Source organism: Desarmillaria tabescens, assembly GCF_030435595.1.
Source record: "Desarmillaria tabescens strain CCBAS 213 chromosome Unknown EV420scaffold_132, whole genome shotgun sequence".
Classification (NCBI taxonomy): domain Eukaryota; kingdom Fungi; phylum Basidiomycota; class Agaricomycetes; order Agaricales; family Physalacriaceae; genus Desarmillaria; species Desarmillaria tabescens.
This window is the reverse complement of record NW_026848431.1, coordinates 73,811-97,821: the sequence shown is the minus strand read 5'-3', so window position 1 is coordinate 97,821 and position 24,011 is coordinate 73,811. Positions and strand designations below refer to the sequence as shown.

The window sequence follows — 24,011 nt, the reverse complement described above, 5'->3', positions numbered from 1 at the left end:
CTGTGGAATGTATGCCTAAGCTAGTTGCATCCCTTTGTAGATCGAACCTAAGACAAAATATCAATACAGCCAGCCAAGTTAATGCATTTAAACTCACTGAGCCTGCTCAGCCAGTATGCCATCGGCAATCATTTTGTTTGCTGATATCAGCATACCAGATGAGGCTCCCCACTCGGCATCATGGCCCTCTTTGTTTAGTCTCAGCCACACAGAGGCCATTGTCAAAGCTGAAAGACAACCAGTCAATACTGATGTCCATCCCAAAAATTGAGAGCTTACGTTTGACCGTTGGAACATAGGGGTTTGGAATCTTTTCTTCGCTTGCACGACGCTTCTCCCATGCTTCTACCTTGTCGGTCCAATCCTTTAATCTGGCCTCACCATCATCCCCAGATGATACTACTGTTTCTGAAAGTAGCTCAAATGTAATGCGATTCTCTTCGCGATGCGGCACGGCGTCTTTGATCCTACGCAGCAGTAGCTTCGCTAGTGGGGCCATTAGTATCTCCCTGTAATCAAGAGACCAGAGATACTGACATAGATTCGTGTTTTTGTGCCAATTGTGATCGCTCCAATGATCATCGAGCGTGTCCTGATGCGATCCAGGTCCCATCTCTTTCGTACTGCTCGCAATGTGGTTGGATATCGCCCAGGTACATTCTGGGGCTTCGCCGTCAGTCTCCCCGACCTCAACCTCAAAAGCAAAGGAGAACTCTTCTTGACATGCAACGATGTGTGCCGGGAGGTGAAACTTCGGCACCAGTATAATGACAGACTCCAGTCTCTGAGGCGGTGTTAGGTCCGGACCGTAAATGCCGATGCGTTTCCAAAGATTTTTTCCCCATTGACAGCCAATATTGTAGGAGATGACGATCTCCTCAGGAGCATTGCTTTTCAATGTAAGAAGCGTGGGTAGGTCCATGTGCACCTACCTGTTAGACATCTCATCATTGCCATGATATGATAGTGTCTGAAGGACTTACTGTTCACCTTGAGTCAGATTGATCACCGACGATGTGTGCCGACACTCGTGGCGACTACACACGACTGCACCCACTCCAGTCACAGCCATCCCTTTGCCTCCCCGCATGGTAGCCATCTTGATAGCATCATGATCGTTACACGTATTAGTTTCCTCTGGTATCTTGTCTCCAAACGTTGCAATATGCGCATCGACTATCTGGTCATCAATGAAATACAAAAACCCCTTGTTCAGCTGAGGGTCATGCCATTCGCTCGAAACGTTGAACCTTTTGAGGCGGAAATTGGCATCCACCATGACGAACAATCGATCAAGCCATTTACTAAACTTACCATTAGTACACACACAAATTCGCATTCAAACAAACTCACTCTCGACTCGGGCGGTTGGGAGCCATATTTACTCCAGGTCTGGGACATGCTAGGCAGTGTACGACGCAGTTGCTGACCTTGGTTCCCTGCGATCCCATGGCATCATTGCCTTGGCTATGTCATTTCAACATCCGGATATGATGCCACTCACAGACTACTCGGAGAAAGACTTGGTAAAGATCCTGCATATTCATTGACTACTTAGTGAGGCAAAGAGAACATCAAAACAATGGCATACCGGAACTAGCTGCACACCAGTATTATCGGATAAGCGTGCGAGGGTGTGATAATATTTGTATCCAGAGATCTTCGACATGAAAGATAGCATCTGAAACTGCTGTAGTGCAGCAAAGGTAATGGCTGTTTGGGGTATTTCCACAGTTGTGGAAAACCATCACATGTGCAGCATTTGTATATGGAGTGGAGAAGCTCGGTGACAACCGCAAAAGAGGATGTTGACTTGATGGATGCCTTCCATGTCGATCACAACGACCTGCCTACCCGAGGGGTGAGGATGGGTGCACCTCTCCTTGGCGGGGTGACCGAGCTGCACCTGCAAACCTATCCTTTGCAGTGTCGTTCTGTGATAGAAATCCTCGTTCCATTCCTGAATGGCTGTGTCAGTGAATGTTGACAAAGACATTCCAATAAAGTACATACCTCAATGCAATGAAAGGGAGCATCATGGTGACAGTCTATCATACATTCACTGCATAGACTCCTCCCATTAAAACAGAAGTTACAGCGGAACGTAGCGGGTTGCTCTCTATCACAACCTGTGCAGATATGGGAACCAGTATGACCTTCCAGATGCAAAATTTCACCCAGGTATCCATCCATTTCTTTGAGCCATCAATGCAGCGGCTCATCCTGGTTCAACCGTTGAGCCATGTGAACACCACGTCTGGATAGAGAACACACACCTCAATAGTTCTTTTCCTTCACTTCATGCGAATCTGATGAAACAATTCATCCATCAAATTGAGGGCTTCCGCGAAGTTGAAGTCGGGCACCAACACATTGGTCATTGGTTGGGGTAGGTTGCTCTTGTCAGGAGGGTTATCCACCTTACTAGGCTGTGCAACCGCCGGTCCAGGATTTGATGGTACCGTTACAGTTTGGAGGTGACGACGACGTGAAGTTGTTCGATCTGCAGAGACTGAGACCTCTATGATATCCAAACAGCGAGCTGTGGTGTTGACATCAGTGGGAAGTTGTCGTTGGGCTTGGGCTGAACGCTGTGCTGGACCGATGAGCTCGACTGAGCCATTGGGCAGGCACCGATAGTGCTCAATCACCCCGCGCCGCCTAGGCTTTCTGGTGGACATTTTGAGAGAATGTCAATGATCGAGAGGGATCACAAACAAAAGACTAAGATATGTTACCTGGGTGAATAATGGTGATGAATAATTAATTCTTGAGTGTGATGGGACCATGGTGGCTACCAACTGGGCGAGTAATATTGGTGAATAATCAAATAATTAATTCTTGAGTGTGATGGGACCACGGTGGCTACCAAAGTGATACCAGGTTCGCAACAATAAATTATTGCTCGAATGTAGACCGGCACTGTATAAATACGGAAGACTCAGCTCCCCCAGCGTTCTTCAGTGTTCCACCGTCTTCAAAGGTCAGGTCAAAATGGTTACCTCTAACAAACATTATGCTAACCTTTGACCTAGCCAGATGCCTAGGAGGAACATAGACTACTGTGAAGAAGCCGCCTACTTCCAAGACCACCTGGCTGAGTTTTGTGAATCCCTCAGAGCAGACCAAGTTGGACGGTTCTGGGATAACTTCTTCCCCGATTACTTCGAGCGTTTCCCAGTGGTGATAGGTGGTTATTCCCGCACGGAGGAACAGGCTATCTACAATCAGAAAAAAGTGAGTGTTTCTCCTTTCAATGTCACACGTGAATTCTCACAGTTTCTGGACGCTAGCAAGTGGTAGTGTGGTTCTACAGGCGCATCCATGAGGAAGGCGAGTCAGAAGTAGCTACCCAAGTGTATCAGTTTATTGTTGCGTCGACTTATCCACAAGAATACAATCTTCGGCAGTACATGCCTGCTACCTGAATAGAATACATATTCGGAATTGGCATCTCATGAGGGCAAATAATTAATTCATGAAGGGAGTAAGGCGTCTGTGAGATGGTATGGCTTCTCAACAATTAGCTGTCCTAGTAGAGTGGTTTTGCAAACATAAATTATACGCTGTGCAGGCAAAAACCGTGGGCCTTGGTCACCAAGGATTAATTCTTGAAACTCACGTGTAGGAATGCATAAATCCGAGGACACTGTGCTCTCCAGAACTCCATATTCAACACCTTGAGGGCAAATAATTAATTCTTGAAGGGAGTATGGCATCTGTGAGATGGTACGGCTTTGCGACGATCAGCAGTCCTGGTAGATTAGGTTTGCAACGATAAATTGTACACTGTGAAGGAAAAAAAAACCGTGGTCACCAAGGATTAATTCTTGAAACTCACACATGGAAATGTATAAATCTGAGAAGACTGGGCTCTCCAGAGCTCCATATTCAATACGCGTGCGTTTTTACACTCGTCAGAGGTTAGGTCTTTCAGCTACATGCAACGGAAATTAAACTGACCCAGTTGCACAGATGCCTCGCACGTGCTTCAGCCCACGTGAACATGCTTTTCTGGAAGATCACCTGGATGACTTCCATGAGGCCCAGAGATCACACAATGGCGCCCGGTTCTGGGATTGTCTCTTCAGCGAATTCTTCGAGCGCTTCCCACCATCGATAGACGATAATTCTGAAGCGGTAGACCATGATTCCCAATTGTTAAAGCTGTCTGTCCACCAGCAATTGGTGAGTATGTTTGAATCCTTTCAACACGTCACAAGTCCTCACATTATGTGGCCTCCAGACTATCAAGAACTGGATGTACGTCAGGAAATAGGCCAGGCTGGGGGAGGTCCAAGGGATGTAGCTACCAGACACACTTCCGTTGTTTTTCTTGAGTCCGAAATTCCAGCCGAGTATTGATAAATGATTGAACAGTGAATGATGGCTACGAGAATAGATATGCTGCCAACGATCAATCCTTGCGATCAGAGGCAGATGGTATGACTGATGAACAATAATTTCTTCCAGCCTGGTAAGGATACTTCCATACTTCCTCGGTTTCTTGAGTCAGAAAATCTAGCCGAGTATAGATAAATGATTGAATGAAAGTGAATGCCGTGAGAATAAATATGCTGCCAACGATGAATCTTTGCGAGGGGAGGCAGGTGGTGGGACTCACGAACAATTAATCCTTCTCTCCTGGTAATGATAAATGATTGAACGATGGTTGCCACAATGGCAGGCATGAACCGAGGAAGAATTCTGATTGTAGTCAAAAATCTATCCTTGCGAACGAACGGTTAATTGATATGTAATATGAAGAGAATAGATGGAGTGCTTACCATCAGTACCTCCTTGCTTCAATGGTATTGTATGACTTTGGAATGAGTGGGGGACGAGGTGCACCCAATCATGAGAGTGTGGAGTACAATCGCACATGTAGCAACCCCTTCCACATGGCACCTGTGCACAGCCTTGCCGGCCTGGGATGGGACTCCCATGCCGCATTGCATCCAGTCGTTTGTCCCACTTTTCCTTCTGCTTGCGACTGCACTAACTTATGCACATATACATGACTCATGCAAGAAGGATTTATTTTTCTACATTAACAAAAATGACCGGCATCTCATGTACTCATATCGTCTCCTAGACTCAGGCAACGGCACCATGACATCCGTTTCTCAACCTGAAATTGGAATCCATGGTAATGAGCATGGAATCACAGAGCGAGACCAGAGAGGCCATCTCCGAGCTCTCAAGCACAGTCGTGTTGACCTGCATCCGGGCATTCTCGTCACCACCTACAGCCTCAGTCACCACCCTCCATGCTGGACAAGATCGAGGAACTACCCAGTCCATTGTAGGTGGCCTGCGTAACTGATTATCAGTAAACTGCGCAAAACGACATCGACAGTGAGACGTACGCAGAGCCTGGAATGAGGTGGATATTCCCTGGCACAACCAGTACCAAACTGCGTACGTAGAGATCTCTGTGGTCCAAAGAATCACGAAATGAATCCAAGTGGGTGGGCCTGGAATGCCATCTTGGTCAGTACTGCACTAAACTGGGTTATGATAGATATGCTTACCACAGAGGAGGGATGCGAGGGCGATTAACCAGCATCTCTGCAACAAGGTCATCGATAACATAACCATTTGCAACACTGCTGGACAGCGACGCCACGGCAGAGGAGACCGAGACGGTAATGGGAGGCTCTTGACTTTGGGACCTAAGAGGAGATCCCATTGGGTAAGAGCGGACTGAAGCCAACGCTTGGGACGTACCAATGAGTCGCAAATTCGACAGAAATGGGTGCAGAACAGATCGACTGCCGGTGTCAGATTCCGTGGTGAAGCGAACCCAAGTGGAGCTGCAGGTCTTCAAGGTCTTCGAGCATTCCCCAACGAACACAGTCTCTTGTAGCATAAGCCCCCAGGAGTGAATGCAGAGAGTACGGCACCAGAGCCTTGATGTCCCCCTCTCCGTCTGGTGCCATTGTCCATCCATGACAACGATGAGAAACGATGCTGCGATACACGGCTGTACATGTGGCGACCGGGCAGGACCACACTTTGGCAACAGGGAAGGATCGGGGGGAGGATCCCGGGGGTTTCGCCCCCAAGGAACGCATTCGACGATGTTCGAGCAGTTGATAGGCGCAATCCGTGTCGAGTAGATGTCTGCATTGAAGGGACCATACCTGACCGAAGGTGATAACATCGTCACTGGCGGATACTCGAGCCACAGTCGATGTGAAGTCCAGGCTTCCTTCGCAGAGTTCACAGTGCATCGTGAGAGAGTGAAGCGTGGAGGAACTCATAGGGATATCTCAGGAGGACTCGTAGGATGGTTTCCTATTTTATAACGAGCATGTACACACATTCCAAAAATTTATTAATCAACTGGCTATGTAGGACCAGCAACGATCCATTTCCTCTTGACTGGTAGTTAAGGATTTATTAATCGACTCGCTCTTACCTGGCTCCATGGTTATATAGAGAGACCGGCGACTCCTGGAATGATTTATTCTTGAGTTGTGGGTTGATGTAAAACAATGCTGGCTCTTCCTGGTCTAAGCATTTTTTTCTTTGTCGTCGACTTTACAACTTGTTCTCACTGCGAGTCAGGGGCATTACAGGTTAATGGGTGTGAATTTCTATATCCAGTCAAGCACCAAGCTATGTCTACATGTCTTTAGCCACGACATAGAAAGAAAAATTGATATGTCCGTCACAACCTGAATGTACTAGCTAATGAACACCAAGCTGCTATATGACCTATGCCCCAGCGACAACAATTGCTATTTATCCACCGCGTGGATGCATCGACGAAATCTTGGTTTTCCTGACAGGGTATGACAGGAACATCTGAGAGCCCTCAGCAGGATACTTCAGATTGGTGCCCCTGTGACGTGCATGGTTAGCATACGTGCGCAAGGGGGTTTTCGGAGTCTGGAATATGGCACTTGTATGCAACGCGGCCTTGGGGGGGGACGGTGAGGGAGTGATGGGGTGTTCGGTCTGACGATGAGAGTGCGAGGGGGAATTTTGGGTGTAGCAATGAGCTAACAGACATGGGCTATGACAGGGGATGAAGATAGGAGGCATGGTGATTTGCGTTTGTTGTGGTGGAACCTCCTCAGATGACAAATCCATGCTCTGCGACTGTGCATCTACAAAAATAGCAGCCTGGCACAGAATATCCAACCTGTGGCCACCGGTGAATGAACCAAATCGAAGGAGATATGCCTCAATGCACTGATGCCATGATGGTCAGCCCCCTACTTCTGAACAAACACAAGTGACATACCCGAAGCTTCCTCTGATGACAGTCGCTCTCATCCACCTTGGTAGAGTAGCGTCCGGTCAAGGCAATAAAATTGATAGGAAACTTGGCCATCCAAGCTTCCCACAAATGTTGGCGCATGTCTTTCCAAGGCTTGACCTCCTTGCTGGCAACTGGTCCAATACTCAGAGAGAAAGGGTAACATCGCATCCTCTTCATCCGGTGCTAGGAAGAAAACTGCACATTATGTCAAAGCGAGCCAGGGAAAAAAAAAGATGCTAGGTCATACTCCGATCGTAGGCACTTTCGGTCATTGTTAGGATGGTGCGGAGAGAGCAGTGGAACAAGAGGGGGCGTCGCTTGAGTGTCGCCTAGTGCGAGCACAGTGAGAGAGACGTTTGAAAAAGGCAGCAGAGGGAATGCAAAAGGAAGGGCCACAATTGTAACTCACTGCCCGGAGAGCATTAATATATCGCTGGGGGGTAAAATTTCAACCATTAATTCTTGAGAAGCAGGAGATCTCACCAGCGCCGCCAACAATATATTATTGACCAAGGATGTATTATTCGTCAAGAGTCAGGGCGACTGAAATCAAGGATTAATAGTTGAAGACATTGGTGGCCAGGTACACTAAGGTATTCCTGCAAGGCAACCTGACAGTGTGAGAGCACACGACCTCAAAAACATAGCTAAGTATCATTAGGACTCTTTCTCAAAAGCCTCTGAGGGTGAATGCCTTAAAGGATGGTCATACCCATACAGATGGCAAACCTGGCCCCAAGCCTGATCCGCCATGACCACTAAATCATCGAGTATGCTTTCCCACTCGTGACCACTGTATGGCTTGGGTATAAGACCATGTACGACCCAACATTCTCCCAAATCCATAACGTGTAGCTGGAAAATTTCCTTGAAACAATTATTAGCCATCTGCATCTTCCTGAGTGTGGTGGCACATACAATCTTGCGCATCTCGAATCTAGCAAGTCTAAACTCGCCTGAGAGACGGTTTTGGGGGTCTTCAGGCCACATATCAAACCAGGTGTGATACGTGTTACAGAGGAAGTTTTGTACTTGATGTCGCAATACAGCCTGCTCGAACTGAGGGCCAATCTGGTCCATCCAGAGATACTGATCATTTGTCCAGATGAGCGCAAGCAGCCAGCGGGGGGGGGGGGTTGTCGAGGAGGAGGGACACTGTAAGTACTGGGATAATTAGAAGGTTTGAAGAACAAATATTGATGTCACGAACAAACTTACAACTGCAGATTCTCTGAGTTGATTGGAGCGGGGACTGTAAACGACATCGTCTTGGGATCCAGAGCTTCAGGCTGGTAGTGAAGTGACTTCGATGAAGGAGCACCCTGGCATGATGTTATTCCTTGTTTGTGGCTGTGGCATGGTCTGAAGCCGAAATCATCGGCATATCAGGGTCTGACGGAGGGTACAATGATCACTGAGAGTGTGAGCACTGTACTACTTTGAATGGATCAGAGATCAGCATTTTAAACATAACAGAGAGCGTATCCTACCTTGGTGCCAGGAATGCACCATAAACGCTCGAGAATTCGACCTCCATATATCGAACTGAAAGCTAGGTCAGACCACATTGGGTAGCGATCATCTAGCTGTGAAATATCAAGCCTGGTCGAATGCCATGTGGCGGTTCACGTTGACCACCTTCAGGTGCTCTGCTCAGCAAGTCGAGGACTGGTTGCATGTGATATTGCTAGCATATATTGTCTGTCGTGTCTTGTTATTCTGTAGAATATACATCCAGTGATGAGTTGTACTTCGAATCGACGTCAAAGCGGGAAGAGCCTTGCCTGGACAGTGGATAGACAAAATTGAACAGACCAATTGAATCTGTTCATAAAGAGAGAGATGTTTGATGACACAGTACTTGTGCGATATCTGAGCCACAAGGAGTGTGAGGAACGTATTCAAGAAACGGATTGGATTCATGGTTTCAAGTGAAGATAGCCAAGGACCAATTTGATTCATCATATGACATCAGTGACATTGTGACATACTGATTGGTGTGATGCTACACGATCAAAACACAATCGTCCTCTATTCCTCTAACGATTACGGTCAGGATAGGTCACTAACTACTTCCAGAACTCATTTACAGAGGCGGTCAGATGAGGTCAGACCAACAGCAATCGTGATCAGCAGTGATCATGATTTCCTTTTTTTGGGACCTGCTGACCTTCACTCATGTCCTCCATGGCAGTAACTGTCGAACCCTGGGCACCGCCGCAAGACCCTAAAATATTGGCGAACTGACAGAAAAGTCAGAGGAGCTACCAGAAGTGAAGTGTTAACCCCTTTGTCACTGTTCGACAGCTCAATGATGATCACTGTAGAAATAGAGACAAAATTTTAGCACGCCGTCGAGAAAAATATCGTCAGAAATGACACGTTCAGGTTCAGTGAGTTAGGTTTCGAGCAAAGACGCAGACCAACATCTTATATTTGCATATCATTCCAGGCCTGTAGTTAATATAACATGCAAACCCCCAGGCTCCCCCTCACAGCTAGCGCCAAAACATCGCAGATGTCGCTGTGCATCTAAGGGTACAATCACGCAAGCTGCACATTTGAAACCAAAGCTCCCATCTAGCCCGGGGTTCGATGCCAACCCCTCTCAGGACGGACTCCCACATTATGAGGATGGCCTGTCATCACCAGCGACTGTGCTCCCTGAGAACCACCCTCAGCTTTCTATCTCTCAGGTGCTGACGTGTCCTGGTACCCCGCCGTCCCTATATGAAACCGTCTTCATGGAGTCGCCATCTGACCGCCCTTCCCATGTACCTATCTCCACAGACACCTCACGCCAAATGCTACCATGCATTGCTTTCAAGGGTACATCACGAGTACAACTGCCAGTAGAACTTTACCTTTTATGCTCCAAGGACCTTGACTTGCAGTTTACCAAGCAAATGTGAGGATTGTCTCCCTGGGAGTATTTGGAGAAGCTCTACAAGTGGTTTCTACAAAAATTCCAAAACAGTGTCCTGGGCATGATGTTCGAGATTGATGACGAAGAGGAGGCATTGCAGAAGTTGTTGTCAGATCTTAATCTATGTATAGACAGAGTTCTCAATGTGGCCGGTGTCAGTAAAAGGTTTCAACGCATGCAGAACATTCTTCACCGCATCCAAGAGGTTCATGGATGGATCGTTGAACTGCAGACGCATGTCTTTGCTGAGGGGAGGGAGTATCTTGTTAGAGAGTACGATAACATGGCCCTAATGTACCAAAGGGAGTGGTAGTTTGTTAAATCACTTTGTCATGTTGAAGTCGAACGATGATTCATTTTCCCCTGCCTGTGAACTATCATGTGAGAAACAAATCCTCTGAATAAATAATGGATAACAACGGGTCTGGTTCGAAAGATTTATGGGTGATTGCAGACCCACCAATGAAATCAAGCCAGCCAAATACACTGTGAAGGATTTATTGATGATGAAGGATGCGGTTTGAAGGATTTATGATTGACGAAGACCTGCCTGACCGTGGACCCGAAATTGAATTGACATGGACGACGAATCCTGTGAAGAATTAATGAATGATGAAGGGTGCCCTGCGAAGGATTTATGATTGATAAAGACCTGCTAATAGCTGATTGGCACGATGGGAATACTCCACGGACCCAAGATTGAAGTGAAGCGGATGACGTCCCAAGAATTTATGGTTGAGGACATCCGATGGTTTCCAATCAAACAATTTATTTTTGCCTGCTGCATCCATAAGAATTAATGGTTGACACAATCCTCGCGAATCTGCACAGAACCATAATGCCACGGATTCAACAAAAATTTATTGTTGCGATAAACCAGGCAATCATTTATTCATCCCTGCATCCAATGTAAAAATGATGAACAAGACCAATTTTGTCGAACTGCGGAGTCTGCAGTCCCCGATCTGAATGATTTTTTGGTTGCTTATTTGTTGGGGCAGTTCACAAAGGTAGTAGGGAATGCACTGCAACAGAGATACACATTTTTCGGCAGTAGAGCTGACTACACATTGATGGCAAAAGCTAAGTAATAGGTATACTACGTTGTGCCCTAGATCTTCAGCATCTTAGGTACTACAGTGACCTGGCCCTTGGAAAGAGCCTGGTTAAAGATAGTGATGGCCTCCTTCTTGGTGCTCCCCTTGGATGCATGACCAGCAGTGACGCCAGTGGTCAACGCAGTCGAATCCGAGCTGCGCACGGAACTGGATCAGGGCACAACCTAAGGAAATAGTGACGACGAGGACATACCTTCCTTGGACGACGCCGACAGCCCAACCACGGATAACCGCGTACCATTTGAAAGGTTTGTGGACCGTGACATTGTTAACAAAGCCGCAGGCCCCACAAGGAAAGGTGGGGGGTGGAGCCTCCTCGTTCTCCTCAGGCAGAGGCAACGGCCCCGCTGGGACGCTGAGGCTGGCACCGGAAGGAATGGTATCTAGGTTTAAGTTAGCGGAATGAAAACGTGAGTCGTCGAAAACAAACCAGGGGTGATACCATCTATAAAACAAATGAGGTCAACCGTGGCACCTCGATCGATCAAGGCAACGCTTACCTAGCTCGGCAAATAAGACTGCGATCAAGTGCAAGATTCAATCCTTGTGGTCCGCTTGGGTCTCAGAGAGGGCGATGGTAGCAGGAGCTTGGGTTGAGTCCATGATTGTTGGTGAGAGATGAGAGGGAGCCCTCGCCTTCTTTTATACATGGGGACTTGCAACTGTACAGTTGCAATTCAGCTCCGCCGGGTGATGCCAGATACCTTGCCTTGGCCATGAAGAATTAATTCTTGCCTTGATCTGTCGCCAAGCTAAAAGCCTATCATTTGTCCCCGCGATCAGTAGAACACGGTGAGTCTGAAGGTATCACTCCTGCATGAATAGATCCTTGCCTTGATCCGTCGCGAAACTAAAAGCCTATCGTTTGTCTCCACGATTGATAGAACACGGTGAGTCTGAAGGTATCACTACAGCGTGAATAGCCCTCTCATGCACATGTCTAGATGGTGGCTCGCCTTAAATTTCCAGAGGAGGACGCATACATCGTCGAGGAGCTCTTTCCATCATTCGTCACGGGCCAACATGAACACTCTGTCGCGCATACCGTCCTGAAGTGTATCGGTCTATTCAATGACAGATACCTGCCTCCGTCTGAGTTGTCTGCCGAAGAGCACGAAGCGTTCCTGATGGATCGAGCAGCAGTAAGACAACCCTTGCTATACCTTTCGCATGATTATTCATTGTGGTGTCTAGTCCTTGAAAAACTGGTTCTATAACTACCAAGCCACACTCAAGAATCAAGGTCCTGGGAGTAGCAAGCCAGTGAGAAAAAGGGGACCTGTCAGACTCAAAACCACACGTGGCCTAACTCCCACCGAGCTTTACTTCCAAGAAAATCACAAGGAGAAGTGGTTCATTGCCGCCGTCGAAGCCGAGAAACGAAAAGCAGCCACGGAGACTGCACCGGCAGATACTGATCCCTGAGTTACTGGTTCTGAGACATCAGTTGGTGATGATGGAATGGTCGGTGATGACACAGATATGGTGGCTAAGCTGAAGGCTAGCAGGCATGATCTTCAGTTGGGACGCAAAGTGGCGAAAGAGTTGCTGGTGAACAAAAGCGACGACACTCGGGAGAGGATGGAGACTTTGGCATGTGAGAATTCCCAAGCCAAAAAGTACCGCCCTGAGAAAGGTAGTCCAGAGGCAACTTTACGGTGAGAGTAAACCATGCATTGACTACAGCGATTGCTCACATTTACCCAGAAATATTGATATGCTGGAGGCGATGACGATGCAATTGGTGGATATCGCCAGCGAAGCAGGATGGGTTGGCAGCATACAGCTCGCCAGCATGTGTCCTGGGGAATTCAACCCGAGGACCTACTTGTGAGTGATACAGAAAGCCATGTGAAGAATTGTCTTGACAACAGGTTTTCTAGCATGAATTTTGGTGAAAACGAAGGGGGACATACTTTTGCACAGCATTATGCAAAATACAGTGATCACGTGCAGACCCCTTTCTTGGAATTTGTTTGTTCCTCGTTTTGTAAGCATCTGCATCTCTTCATCGCCTCAACCTGATCTTGCATTATCCAGCCCCCGAAAAATGCGAGGAGTTCCGGAAACTAATGGCTACAACCAAAAAGTCACGTCAGAAACGACCGCGACAACACGATGACAGTGATGTGGAAGATTTTATGAATGACATCAATGCAGTTGAGGGAGTGAGTGATGAGGAGAGCATGGGCGGGCCATCTGAGCCCACGAAAAGTGCACGAATTAGACCTTGTATTCCCATTTGATGCTGACACTTATGCCTTAGGGTCCAAAAAGAAGGTGACAAAGGGTGAGTCAGAGAAACGGAAACGAAAAGAGAAAGAAGATAACCCTGGTGCACCTTCACTTTATGGAATATTGCCGTCTTATTTGCTTACACGTGGATATAGGGCAGAAAAAACCATCGAGGAAGAAGACAAAGAAGACAGCAGATACTGCAGATACCGGTTCAGCGAGCCATATGGCTGATCCCATGACAAGCAGTACAGCCATTCCCGTGGCTCCTGTCACAGCGAGCAGTACAGCTGAACCCCCCCCAGTGATCAGTATACCTGAACCCGTCACCACGAGCAGTGCAGCTGAACCCCCCATAGCGAGCAACACAGTCGTCACCACAGGTAGTGCAGCCGAATCCCCCGTGTCGAGCCGTGCAGTCGATCCCACGGCGACTGCCATCCAACCTGGCAAAATCGTCTTCAGTGCAACCCCCCAGATGCAGAGACGCCCAACGGCTCTGTCGGAACTGCCTGCTGCAGCGACTAGTATTCCATCAGTTTCATTCCCTCCCGTGGATCCCAGGACCACTCAAACTACAGTTATCTTCTCCAATCTGCAAAGATGGGACAGACCTAGGACTTCGACCAATGGCTGGACCAAACCAGGACTTTGACATGACTGAATTAGGGGATCCTTTCAAGGATTTCATGGATATGGAGTGGGTGGATTGGGATGGGGTAACACCGTACGCGTCGACAGGACCCGGATTTCGGTCAACTGGATATGTCCCACATGGACTCTTCCATGGAATTACCTCCTCACTGGTGGGGTGCTCCATGCCGACTTATCTATGGATATGTTGCTCCAGGCGCCTCACGACACCATAATACCTGGCCCAAATCATGGAGACACAGCCTACGGAATGAACGTCGCCCAACAGTGGAATGCTAATCCGTCGATCGTCGACATGATGTCATAGGAGAACTCGGCTATTCTTACATGCAATCAATGGCAGCAGGCTTATACGTGGCAACAGCCCAGTAACGTATGGCAACAGCCCAGTAACGTATGGCAACAGGACTTGTCCTTCTCTGCTCCTTCCCAAAATTCTGCCAACTACCATCCGTTCACTTCTACCAACACTCCGGTAAATTTCCCGAACCAAGTTCCCCCCTCCGGGTTAAATTCTGCTGACTACAATGCCTTCACGTCCATCAACACCCCGGTAAATTTCCCTAACCAGGTCGCCGCCGCCCCAATGAGCATGCCAGTACCTGCCAAAAATTCACCGAACCAACCTGGTGCGCCAGCGGCCGAAATCGAAGGAAACGCTGTGAATTCTTCAACAGTGTCGGCAGTGCCGATGACCGACATCGAGAATCTGATGGCTGAGCCCCAGCACGCTAATGTGGTGCCGGTAAATGATAATACTCAGCAGCTTCTCACGAGTCACTCTCAGGATGGTATTCAAGCGCCTCGTCCCTGTGGACTGGAGGATGATCAAGACCATCGACAAATGTCAGCAGGGCCAACTGTCAACATGGAAGAAGAGCTACCTTCCGAAAAGGAAAATGTTCGACCCGTGCGAGAACGCCGAACACAAACCCATCGGGAAGTTCCCCCAGAAGTGGAAGAAGCGGAGTCTGTTCTACAATCCTGCGACCTGGGCAAAGAGTACACGCGATGTGTAGACCACTGGAAAGAGTTTGAAATGTCCATGACGGTGAAAGAGGTAAGATTCTGGTATCCATTGGGGCATGACTAATGTTTCTAAACAAGGGACGATTGGCATCAAGAGATCGACTGGTAGCACTGACCGAGTTGCTCAAGAAAAGGATGCAAGCCATGCTTCCAGTCCTTTCTTCCAAGGACCGAATGGAGCTAATCGAGCAGACTATGGAATGGTGGATGTCACTGCAAAGTGTCGCAAGGGAATCGGGGGAAGGGAACCTACCCATCCCGGATTATACAGTGGACATGAGCCGGATCAGGAAGAAAGGCCGGAGTGGAATGGTACAGGTAATGTACTTGGTGCGGTGGTGGGGAACACTTGTACTGGAGTCAAAGATGGCCCCTCGACATTGGAAGGCATTTATGGCGGACGTCAATGCTTGTTTAGTGGTCATGGTCAATGGTCCAGGGGCCCTTCCGGCATGATATACGTAGTAGCTACTCTGTGTCGTTGAACAAATAATGCATCATCGTGTAGTGACTTCTTTCTGTTAGTCCGTGCCAAGTTCAAAAATGAATTCTTCAATGAACAAGCTCAGAAAAATTTATCATTGAAGAGAATTCAAGGTACCGATGGTTAGTTCGCTTATGTGCTCTCCAGATGGATTTATTATTGGCTCCAGACGCTTCTAAAAGAAATATTGATTATACAGGGACTCCAGCAAAAATACAAATATTCTGTACACTACTCAAGAGATCACTAATAGGGAATGTTCGTCGGAAATTAATGTGCTGCAATGCTCGATAGCAGGAAGAACTTACTATTCCAGTTTTGAGGGAAACAGCTCCAGCATCCAGACATCTTCGCTTCGACGTTGGCTCTTCCTTGCTGTCGGAGCTAGAACCACGAGTGCGCTTGGAACCAGTCATCAGACACTCCCCACCAATTTCCCCGGAGGAACTGGAAGTTTCAGAGGTTATTTGGCAGGGAATCATCTAGGACGAGTCACCAGTCAGGACCAAATTGATGGGAAAAGAGGACAGCTTACCTTCATCCCAGGATCAGCGGTTGATGAGAGGGGAGCATCCAGCAATATTGGGTTTGGGGAGGATGGAACTGGTGCAGGGCTGTCAATGTTATCGGGGGAGGAATGGGATGCATGCTGAGTGTGTATCGGTGCCTTGACGGCTTGGTCACTGCATCGAGCAGTAGGCTGTGAATCTGGAACCACGGGCATTGGAGAGTCTTGCGTGTCAGAGAGTTTGGTATGAACTCTAAGCAGGAGACGAGCAAGATCCTAAAGAAATTTTTGAGTGAGTTTGAAAAGGTGTTTGGTAACTCACAGTGATTGCCTGTCATTTCCAAGCATGAACCAAGTTCAAGTCGCTGGGGTTTTCTGGCGTGCCAAGCAAGCATCGAAAACGAGCGTGGTAAGCCACGAAGAGACCGAGCAGATATGCGTCGAGGGTTGACATGCCGTATCGTAGTATGCTTCGATAAGTGGGGATGAATGGGCAGACCCATGTCTCTTGCAGAGTCTGGTCATCCATGATGGTAGAAGGTAAATAGTAGAAACGTTATTGCCTTCTTATTATATATACATAAATGGCAATAATTTTTGGATCGGAACATCGCGATACTTTTGTATTCCGCATGGAAAGGTACATTCACTGCTGGCATATTACACTAAGGGACCAGATACGCTCGCATGTCTCAGAGTCTCCGAGGTTGACTCCGACTCCCATTGGCTTCCAAGGCCTCTTGCATTCCTCCCCGCTGCATAGATTTGCCGGACCAGAGTTCTTGGCATGGTAACGAACATTGAACGGCACCAAAGGCCAGTTCCTATGGACGGTGAGTATACAGGATTGCATTTGGACTGTAGAGCTTACTTGAAAGGCAGGACTGGCGCAGTTGGATGAGCATCCTTGACTTGGATATCTCCTGTCTGGGAACTGGCAGGAAAAAATGAGAATGAATTCACTGGAGAAGATTGAGCTCGAACCTGGACGGGACGTCGGAATGCTGGTTGGTAGACATAGGACCGGATTGTAGAAGATGAGTTACTAGAAGAATCAATATCAATGCATTTAGACGACTTGAGGAGAGAACGAAAAGATTGCACCTTGTTTAAAATTGAAAGATAATTGGGGAAAGACAAAAGTGGGGATGAGTGAAGCTTGGGGAAAGACGAAGGCAGAAGGGAGGGGTGAAGCCTAAAAAGAGATGGGTGAGAGCAGACCCACTTCGATTCAAGGAGTGGATCGGACCAGAGGAAGAATTTATTGATGGAAGGATTCCGGGTCTGGAGAGAATAAATGGATGACAATGGAGGTCTGAAGCATTAATTGACGGTTGAGGGGAAAAGGACGAAGGATTTATTATTATTGCTAGAGCACACGGAGCAGAAAGAAATATTTCCAGGCGAAGCCGCAGCTTGCAAGCACCTGGTATTGAAGGGTTCATGAATGGGCATATCAATGCATTAACTGAAGGATATATTGATGGTTTCATGTGGCCCGGCACAATGGATATGCTGTATCATACATGAGTTTTTGGAAGAAATCAAAGATGGTTGTATGTCATACCGTTTTTCCCGGGTTAATGTCCAGGCATTCTTGTGTCATGGTTGGATTTGATAGTACGAGGCAGGAGTCTGACGCCCTGCCCTGGACGCATGGGAAGGCTCCAATTAATTGGCAAACGCAGAACTGGGGTTACAACGTGGTGTGCTGGTGAGGAGAGGATCCAAGAATGTCATGGAAATGCAAACATTCACGTCAATGAAGACACAGGCTTCGGCAAGTCGTGCCACAGAATGCCACAGCCACTGCACATACTGTACCTGCAGAATCAAAGAAGACCTGAAATGCAAGCAAGGTTGATTGATCCCGATGAGTGACACGATATCGAAGAGAAAAATGATCTCGATACAAGAAAGATCTGCAGTAGAGGCGGGAGGTGGCCTAGGGTGCACAACAACAGGCACTGGCTGCAAAACGGAAATGTCGTCGAACCACGTGACCAATAAACCAGCATTCCAGGATGCCGTCAGCATTAATAAATCTTTGGTACAGACGCAGATTGGTACATGCAATTGGAAGGCCCTGAGAGAGACAGGGATTCATTAATGAAATGAAAACCTCTCACTCACAGCTTTTCATTAATGAATTGGGCCTTATGGGCTCACGATCCTCTGTATCGCGAGCCTCGTCACAAACTATTGTTGACCCTATAGAAGAGCGGAACAAGGCTCTGATCTCTAAAATTAAGGGTGAGTATGATAGTGATGCTGATGATGAGGACAACGTCCCTCCTACTCCTAGGAAGGGTAGATATGTTCCCCCACATCGTCGGCCACCATCTCGACATCCTAAGGTCGAGAAGGATGAACCCCCTCTCCAGTTTGGTGACTCGAGACCTCGAGATCAACCTACAAGACCTGAGGCTAGTAATAGGCCAAATACTCGTATTCCTGGTGAAGAACCGAGGCCACGACCATCGCAGGCTCCACCACAGCCTAGGACTCGTGTAGGAGCTGCTGCACCTAATCCTGATCCAGGAGACGACGGATCCTCTAGTGATTCACAGGATTCCACTCCAGATCCTCCGAATCTACCACCTAATGGTCCTAACCCTCCTAATCGTCACCCAGATCCACCAACGCCACCTCGACAGCGTCCTAATCGTCCAGAACGTGGTGCTACACCTCTAGTGCCTTCACCTCGACCCCAGGCCGTTCCTGTGAACACGCAGTCAAATCACTATGATCTTCGCGAGCCTGCTAGTTACTTCGACTCTGTTTTGGCTCATAACCAACCTCGTCGGCCACAACAAGCCCTGGACTTGACCTCACATCGAGAGCAAAATCCAGCACCTCCTCCACGAACTGCACCGCATTCGGAGAATCATGCAAGCCCAATTAATGTGGATAGTCCCACTTCGTCTCGTAATCTAGGTGCAGGTCATCCTCCTAACGATCCTCCTCCTCCGCCACCACCTGGAGGACCAGGATCTCATCGTAGCAGTTCCAGTAGCCAACATTTGTCACGCTCTGATAACCCACAAGCTCGCGAACCGACTCCTGCTCATTTTCAGGAAGTCCGTTTCACATCTCAGGAACCTCGTTTCAACAACGAGGAGATATTCGAGTATCTCCCTGTTATGAGATCTGAGGTTGAAATTATGCTTGCGATTTTTCAGCGCTATGAATGCCTCGTGAATCGCAATCTCTTGCGTGTTCAACGAGGACTGGATTCTAATGTCCAGAAAACATCTTTACAGAGTATTCCTCATCCCCAAAAATATGAGGGAAGCTCTGACCTTATAGAATTCGATGAGTGGATCTTCTCTATCATTAGATGGATGAAGATCGCAAATATTTGTGGCCCTGTTTATACTGAAGATGAATGGGGTGGACAGCAGCTTTCTGCCATTGATATGCAGCGTACGAGCACTCTTGCAACCTTTTTAGGGGGAGACGCCCATACGTGGTATAACAATGTAGTTGAAGACACACCTATCGCTTATACCAATAATGCGAATGGTGATGATTTTCCTACTTTCATGGAAGTAATTAACGGTCTGTACCGTCGATTTATCCATGAATCATCATTATATGCTGTTAATGAACACTTTGAGCGTGTTCAGTACACTTTTGAAGGTGGTGTTTGCCAGCTATTTGTGAGTTTATTATGATTTGCAAACATGATGCCTTCACCACCAGACATCTATACGTTCCGACGACGTCTAATGATCTCGTTACCTTCAAATATTCATCAGGAAGTCACTCGCATGGGTCTTACTGCCGAGGTTTCGACTGTGAATGATATTATGCAGCATGCTCTTACTGTTGAGAAGGGTATCCGTGCAGAACGATATTACAGTCAACAATGGCAAGACCATATATCTCGACTTCGTAAGTCATCAAAGGAGAATGCCATATCTGCAAAGAAGAGGCATTCTCCATCACCTCGTAAATTCAAGAAGGTTCAGGGTGAGTGCCATAGCACTCGACCCAATCCTGGCTATGAAAAATTCAAGCGAATTCGTGATCAGCCCAAGAAGGATTGTCCATCTTCAGGGCATAAATAATCGCACCCACACCACTCTAAAGACAAGGGGAAATCGAATCCTAACTCGAAAATCCCTACCTGCTATGGCTGTGGGAAGAAGGGACATTACTCCAATGATCCCTCATGTCCGGAGTACGGAAAGCGAAGTTCCGGAGAGAAATTGTACCACATTGTGGATGACAACTCTCCAGACAATTCGTCTGTGAATTCAGCATCGGATCATGAATCCTCCGATGAGGAGTATCATACAGAGGTTGAAAACCCACCGGATTGGACTAACCTCTCAGAAGATGAACCTGGAAATTCTTCCGGGCACCAGTCTCCCAATAATTCTGATGCTGAAGACCCTTATGGTGGAAGTCAGTATACATCCGATGAGGGTACTACTGATGAACGCATGGGGTTTATTTTTGAAGAAGATAATGATTACTCGGATTCATCGGGTATATCTCACTTCTCTGAGCATTTGAATGACCATACCATGGATCATGATGCATCTAGCGAAGACTCCTCCTCAATCTCGGACTCTGATAGCGATGGAATGGAATCTCATGACGAGTATGTCCTGGATTTCCCTGAATACCTTCGGGCAATTCAAACAGAGCAGACAAGTGATGGAAAGATCAAAGGATATCGACCAACACTTGAGCCCACAAAAATCCATGCACCTCGGACTGCATCTCGTCCAAAGCGTACAGCTGCTGAAAATCGTTGCCTTGCTGCTTTAGTCACTATCAATGGATGTGAAGCATTTACTCTCTTCGATTCTGGGAGTACCGCTGATGCTATCAGTCCAGATTTTGCTCGCCTCGCAAAATTAAACATATTCCAGTTGACGAAGCCCATCACACTTCAACTTGGAACTAAAGGAAGTTGCTCACAGATTAGCCATGGTTGTAATGCATCCTATAAATTTGGGAATGCTCATGCATTCATCTCGGGTGATAACTACTACTTTGATATTGCGAACGTTGACCGCTATGATGCAGTCCTAGGCACTGTTTTCATGTGAAAGCATGGCATATCACTTGATTTTGAGTATGATACAATTCATATTCGGCGTATTCCAGCCCCTACTCTTTCAGAGGGGGAGGAAACCAAGGAAATGACTCGTAGATATGTGAAACGTGTATCAAACAAAGTTCAATTCAACTCAGATGAGGAAGTAGAAATCAAACCTCGCCCGAATAAACCCAAAGAACCAGTTTCAACTACCCAAGGTTTGAAGGGTTCAACCAAAAGAAGTCAAACTGTAAAGCCTAAGTCGAAATGACTATATGGCCAGAGCATAAATAAAGCTCATTCTGACATACCAGAACCTCCATGGTCACGCTATGCACCAACCATAGAGGATATCAATGAAGACGATGACAGTGGAAGACTAGCAGCTCCATTGAACCGTCAATTACCTGTCTTACTTACTCCGGAAGACTTTGTGTCGATGGAAGACCTTTCAAAAATTGTTACTGAAGCTCTTACCTTGGATGCCTCGAATCCAAAGGATAGGCAAAAATTAATTGAAGTCAATGAACTTGTACAGGAATTTACGCGAGAACGGTTTCCAGAATCACAAAGCAAAGAGATTGAAGATTCAAATCCAAAGATCTCGATTGAAGAAGCAATTCGTGCAACTTCTGAGCGTTACAAGGATAAGACGAAGGATATAGCCTCTCCTTCGGTCGCTGATATCCCTCAGCTTCGTGCTAGATGGATGGAATCGTGTCGTGACATTATGGGAGGTATTCCAGAGGAATTACCTCCATTATGAGCCATAAATCATGAAATCCCATTGATCAATGATAAGGCAAAATATAACTATTACTTACCTCGTTGCCCTGACTCTATGAAGGGTAAACTGGCGGAAAAGATTGCCCAGTACAAGAGAGCTCGCTGGTGGGAACCATGTGTCTCTACTCAAGCTGCTCCCATGCTATGTGTTCCGAAAAAACATGGCTCAGACATCCGAACCACTGTAGATTGTCGGAAACGCAATGAGAATACGGAAAGGGATGTTACCCCATTTCCAGACCAGGATACCATTAGACTTGACGTGGCTCGGGCTAAGCTCCGATCCAAGATTGATCTTTCAAATGCCTATGAGCAGGTTCGAGTTGTCCCCTCCGATGTTTGGAAGACAGCCTTTGCAACCATCTTCGGAACCTTCAAGAGCAATGTAATGCAGCAAGGAGACTGTAATGCTCCTTCCACATTTCAATGGCTCATGACTTTGATCTTCCAAGACTATATTGGAGTCTTCATGCATGTGTACCTCGACGACTTATTCATTTACAGTGATAGCGTCGAGGAACATGAACAACATCTGAAGCTTGTATTCAATAAGCTTCAAGAAAACAAACTCTTCATGAAAGTGGAAAAGGTTCAACTTTACGCTGAGAAGATGGATTGTCTTGGACATCTTGTTGATGATAAAGGACTCCATGCAGATTCAGATAAGCTGGAACAAATCCGAAACTGGAGACAACCTCGAAACTATAATGATATTGAGAAGTTTCTTGGACTTGTGAATTATCTCACACATTTCTTACCGGATGTGACTGCGTATACAGCCCCTCTATCCGAAATGACTAAGAACGGACAGCCATTTTACTGGCGTCTGCTTCACTCTGTCTGCTTTCAATCTATCAAGGATTTGTGTTGCAAAGTGCCAATCCTTCGTCCTATTAATGTAGCCATTACGGAACCCATCTGGGTTATCTGTGATGCCTCGATTTCTGGTGTAGGTGCGATGTATGGCCAAGGTCCTACCTGGCAGACTTGTTGCCCTGCCAGATTTATGTCTAAGAAGTTCACGGATAGTCAACGCAATTACCGTGTTTTTGAGACTGAAACTCTTGCAATGCTTGAAGCCCTGTTGAAGTGGGAAGACAAGCTTATTGGTTATCGCATTCATGTTGTCACAGACCATAAAGCTCTTGAGTTCTTTAAGACTCAACGACGTCTATCAAATCGTCAAATGCGGTGGATGGAATATCTCTCACGTTTTGATTTTGATATTACCTACATGAAGGGTGTATCTAACAAAGTTGCTGATGCCCTATCACGCTATTACGAGTCTGATACTCCTGAAGATCAGCACCACCTAGCTGAATTTGTCAATGCTGATATTCGTTTTGATAAACTCGGTGAAGACCTACCTTTAGGTCGCAAAGAAGAAGCTGAGGAGATGGTTATTCGCCTCAGTGCTATGGAAACATGTCGAGAGTCTGCATGTCTCAAAGAGAAGCGTGAAACTCGAGAACTTGAAGCTGAAGAAATGGAGAACGCTCGGGAACCAGAGGAACCCAAACCTGTTCAATTACCAAAAGTTAACCCTACTGTTTTCGACTCTCGAGACAAGGGTAAAAACTTACAAACCACTATGGACTCGGATCCAACCTTTGTGTCGGATATTAAGTCTTCATATGCCACGGATCCTATATTCTCGAAGGTCCTTAAGGCTCCTAGTGACCACCCTCGATTTTTCATTGAGAAAGGATTAATCTGGACGGAAAACTTGTATAAGCCTGGAGAAAAATTGTTATGCCTCCCTAAGTCACCTAAGGGATTGCGTTCACTTTGTGGAGCTGTTATTGAACAAGCTCATGAGGTTGTTGGCCACTTTGGTCCCCAACGAACGGCGGATTACATTCGTCATTGGTATTGGTGGCCAAAACTCTACAGGATGTGTGAATTCTTTTGCCGTACCTGTGAGACTTGTAATAAGTCGAAG

The 24,011-nt window shown here is 47.0% G+C and overlaps 8 protein-coding genes across 8 annotated transcripts; 3 read left to right on the top strand and 5 right to left on the bottom strand.

The window, feature by feature from the left end:
* Window positions 1-97: 97 nt before the first annotated feature.
* Window positions 98-1,669, bottom strand: EV420DRAFT_1487678 (uncharacterized protein; the record flags this gene model as incomplete). The annotated part of the gene is made up of 6 exons (XM_060470556.1): window positions 98-227; window positions 280-928; window positions 1,046-1,309; window positions 1,354-1,439; window positions 1,505-1,535; window positions 1,592-1,669. Coding segments are annotated over 6 exons (1,238 nt in total), but the record flags the coding sequence as incomplete, so codon positions are not given.
* Window positions 1,670-5,097: 3,428 nt separating this feature from the next.
* Window positions 5,098-6,166, bottom strand: EV420DRAFT_1652713 (uncharacterized protein; the record flags this gene model as incomplete). The annotated part of the gene is made up of 3 exons (XM_060478685.1): window positions 5,098-5,314; window positions 5,370-5,477; window positions 5,535-6,166. 3 exons carry the CDS (start codon window positions 6,164-6,166, stop codon window positions 5,098-5,100), a joined length of 957 nt encoding a protein of 318 aa, XP_060322189.1.
* A 584-nt stretch (window positions 6,167-6,750) lies between these two features.
* On the bottom strand, window positions 6,751-8,632 carry EV420DRAFT_1487674 (uncharacterized protein; the record flags this gene model as incomplete). The annotated part of the gene is made up of 7 exons (XM_060470555.1): window positions 6,751-7,203; window positions 7,256-7,456; window positions 7,683-7,706; window positions 8,003-8,128; window positions 8,192-8,362; window positions 8,492-8,525; window positions 8,595-8,632. The coding sequence occupies 7 exons, from the start codon at window positions 8,630-8,632 to the stop codon at window positions 6,751-6,753; spliced, it is 1,047 nt and encodes a 348-aa protein (XP_060322188.1).
* A 1,016-nt stretch (window positions 8,633-9,648) lies between these two features.
* EV420DRAFT_1487673 (uncharacterized protein) lies at window positions 9,649-10,512 on the top strand (the record flags this gene model as incomplete). The annotated part of the gene is made up of 3 exons (XM_060470554.1): window positions 9,649-9,666; window positions 9,772-10,181; window positions 10,251-10,512. 3 exons carry the CDS (start codon window positions 9,649-9,651, stop codon window positions 10,510-10,512), a joined length of 690 nt encoding a protein of 229 aa, XP_060322187.1.
* A 798-nt stretch (window positions 10,513-11,310) lies between these two features.
* Window positions 11,311-12,035, bottom strand: EV420DRAFT_1487672 (uncharacterized protein; the record flags this gene model as incomplete). The annotated part of the gene is made up of 5 exons (XM_060470553.1): window positions 11,311-11,452; window positions 11,511-11,700; window positions 11,748-11,762; window positions 11,818-11,835; window positions 11,966-12,035. 5 exons carry the CDS (start codon window positions 12,033-12,035, stop codon window positions 11,311-11,313), a joined length of 435 nt encoding a protein of 144 aa, XP_060322186.1.
* A 226-nt stretch (window positions 12,036-12,261) lies between these two features.
* Window positions 12,262-15,691, top strand: EV420DRAFT_1487671 (uncharacterized protein; the record flags this gene model as incomplete). Its single annotated transcript, XM_060470552.1, has 11 exons — window positions 12,262-12,459; window positions 12,512-12,580; window positions 12,758-12,975; window positions 13,025-13,147; window positions 13,192-13,307; window positions 13,358-13,531; window positions 13,584-13,607; window positions 13,708-14,079; window positions 14,117-14,358; window positions 14,514-15,266; window positions 15,314-15,691. 11 exons carry the CDS (start codon window positions 12,262-12,264, stop codon window positions 15,689-15,691), a joined length of 2,667 nt encoding a protein of 888 aa, XP_060322185.1.
* A 122-nt stretch (window positions 15,692-15,813) lies between these two features.
* On the bottom strand, window positions 15,814-17,246 carry EV420DRAFT_1652707 (uncharacterized protein; the record flags this gene model as incomplete). The annotated part of the gene is made up of 6 exons (XM_060478684.1): window positions 15,814-15,894; window positions 16,028-16,201; window positions 16,255-16,503; window positions 17,027-17,051; window positions 17,099-17,161; window positions 17,212-17,246. The coding sequence occupies 6 exons, from the start codon at window positions 17,244-17,246 to the stop codon at window positions 15,814-15,816; spliced, it is 627 nt and encodes a 208-aa protein (XP_060322184.1).
* Window positions 17,247-18,386: 1,140 nt separating this feature from the next.
* Window positions 18,387-21,293, top strand: EV420DRAFT_1673672 (uncharacterized protein; the record flags this gene model as incomplete). The annotated part of the gene is made up of 3 exons (XM_060479125.1): window positions 18,387-19,889; window positions 19,989-20,202; window positions 20,323-21,293. The coding sequence occupies 3 exons, from the start codon at window positions 18,387-18,389 to the stop codon at window positions 21,291-21,293; spliced, it is 2,688 nt and encodes an 895-aa protein (XP_060322183.1).
* Between the last annotated feature and the right edge of the window lie 2,718 nt (window positions 21,294-24,011).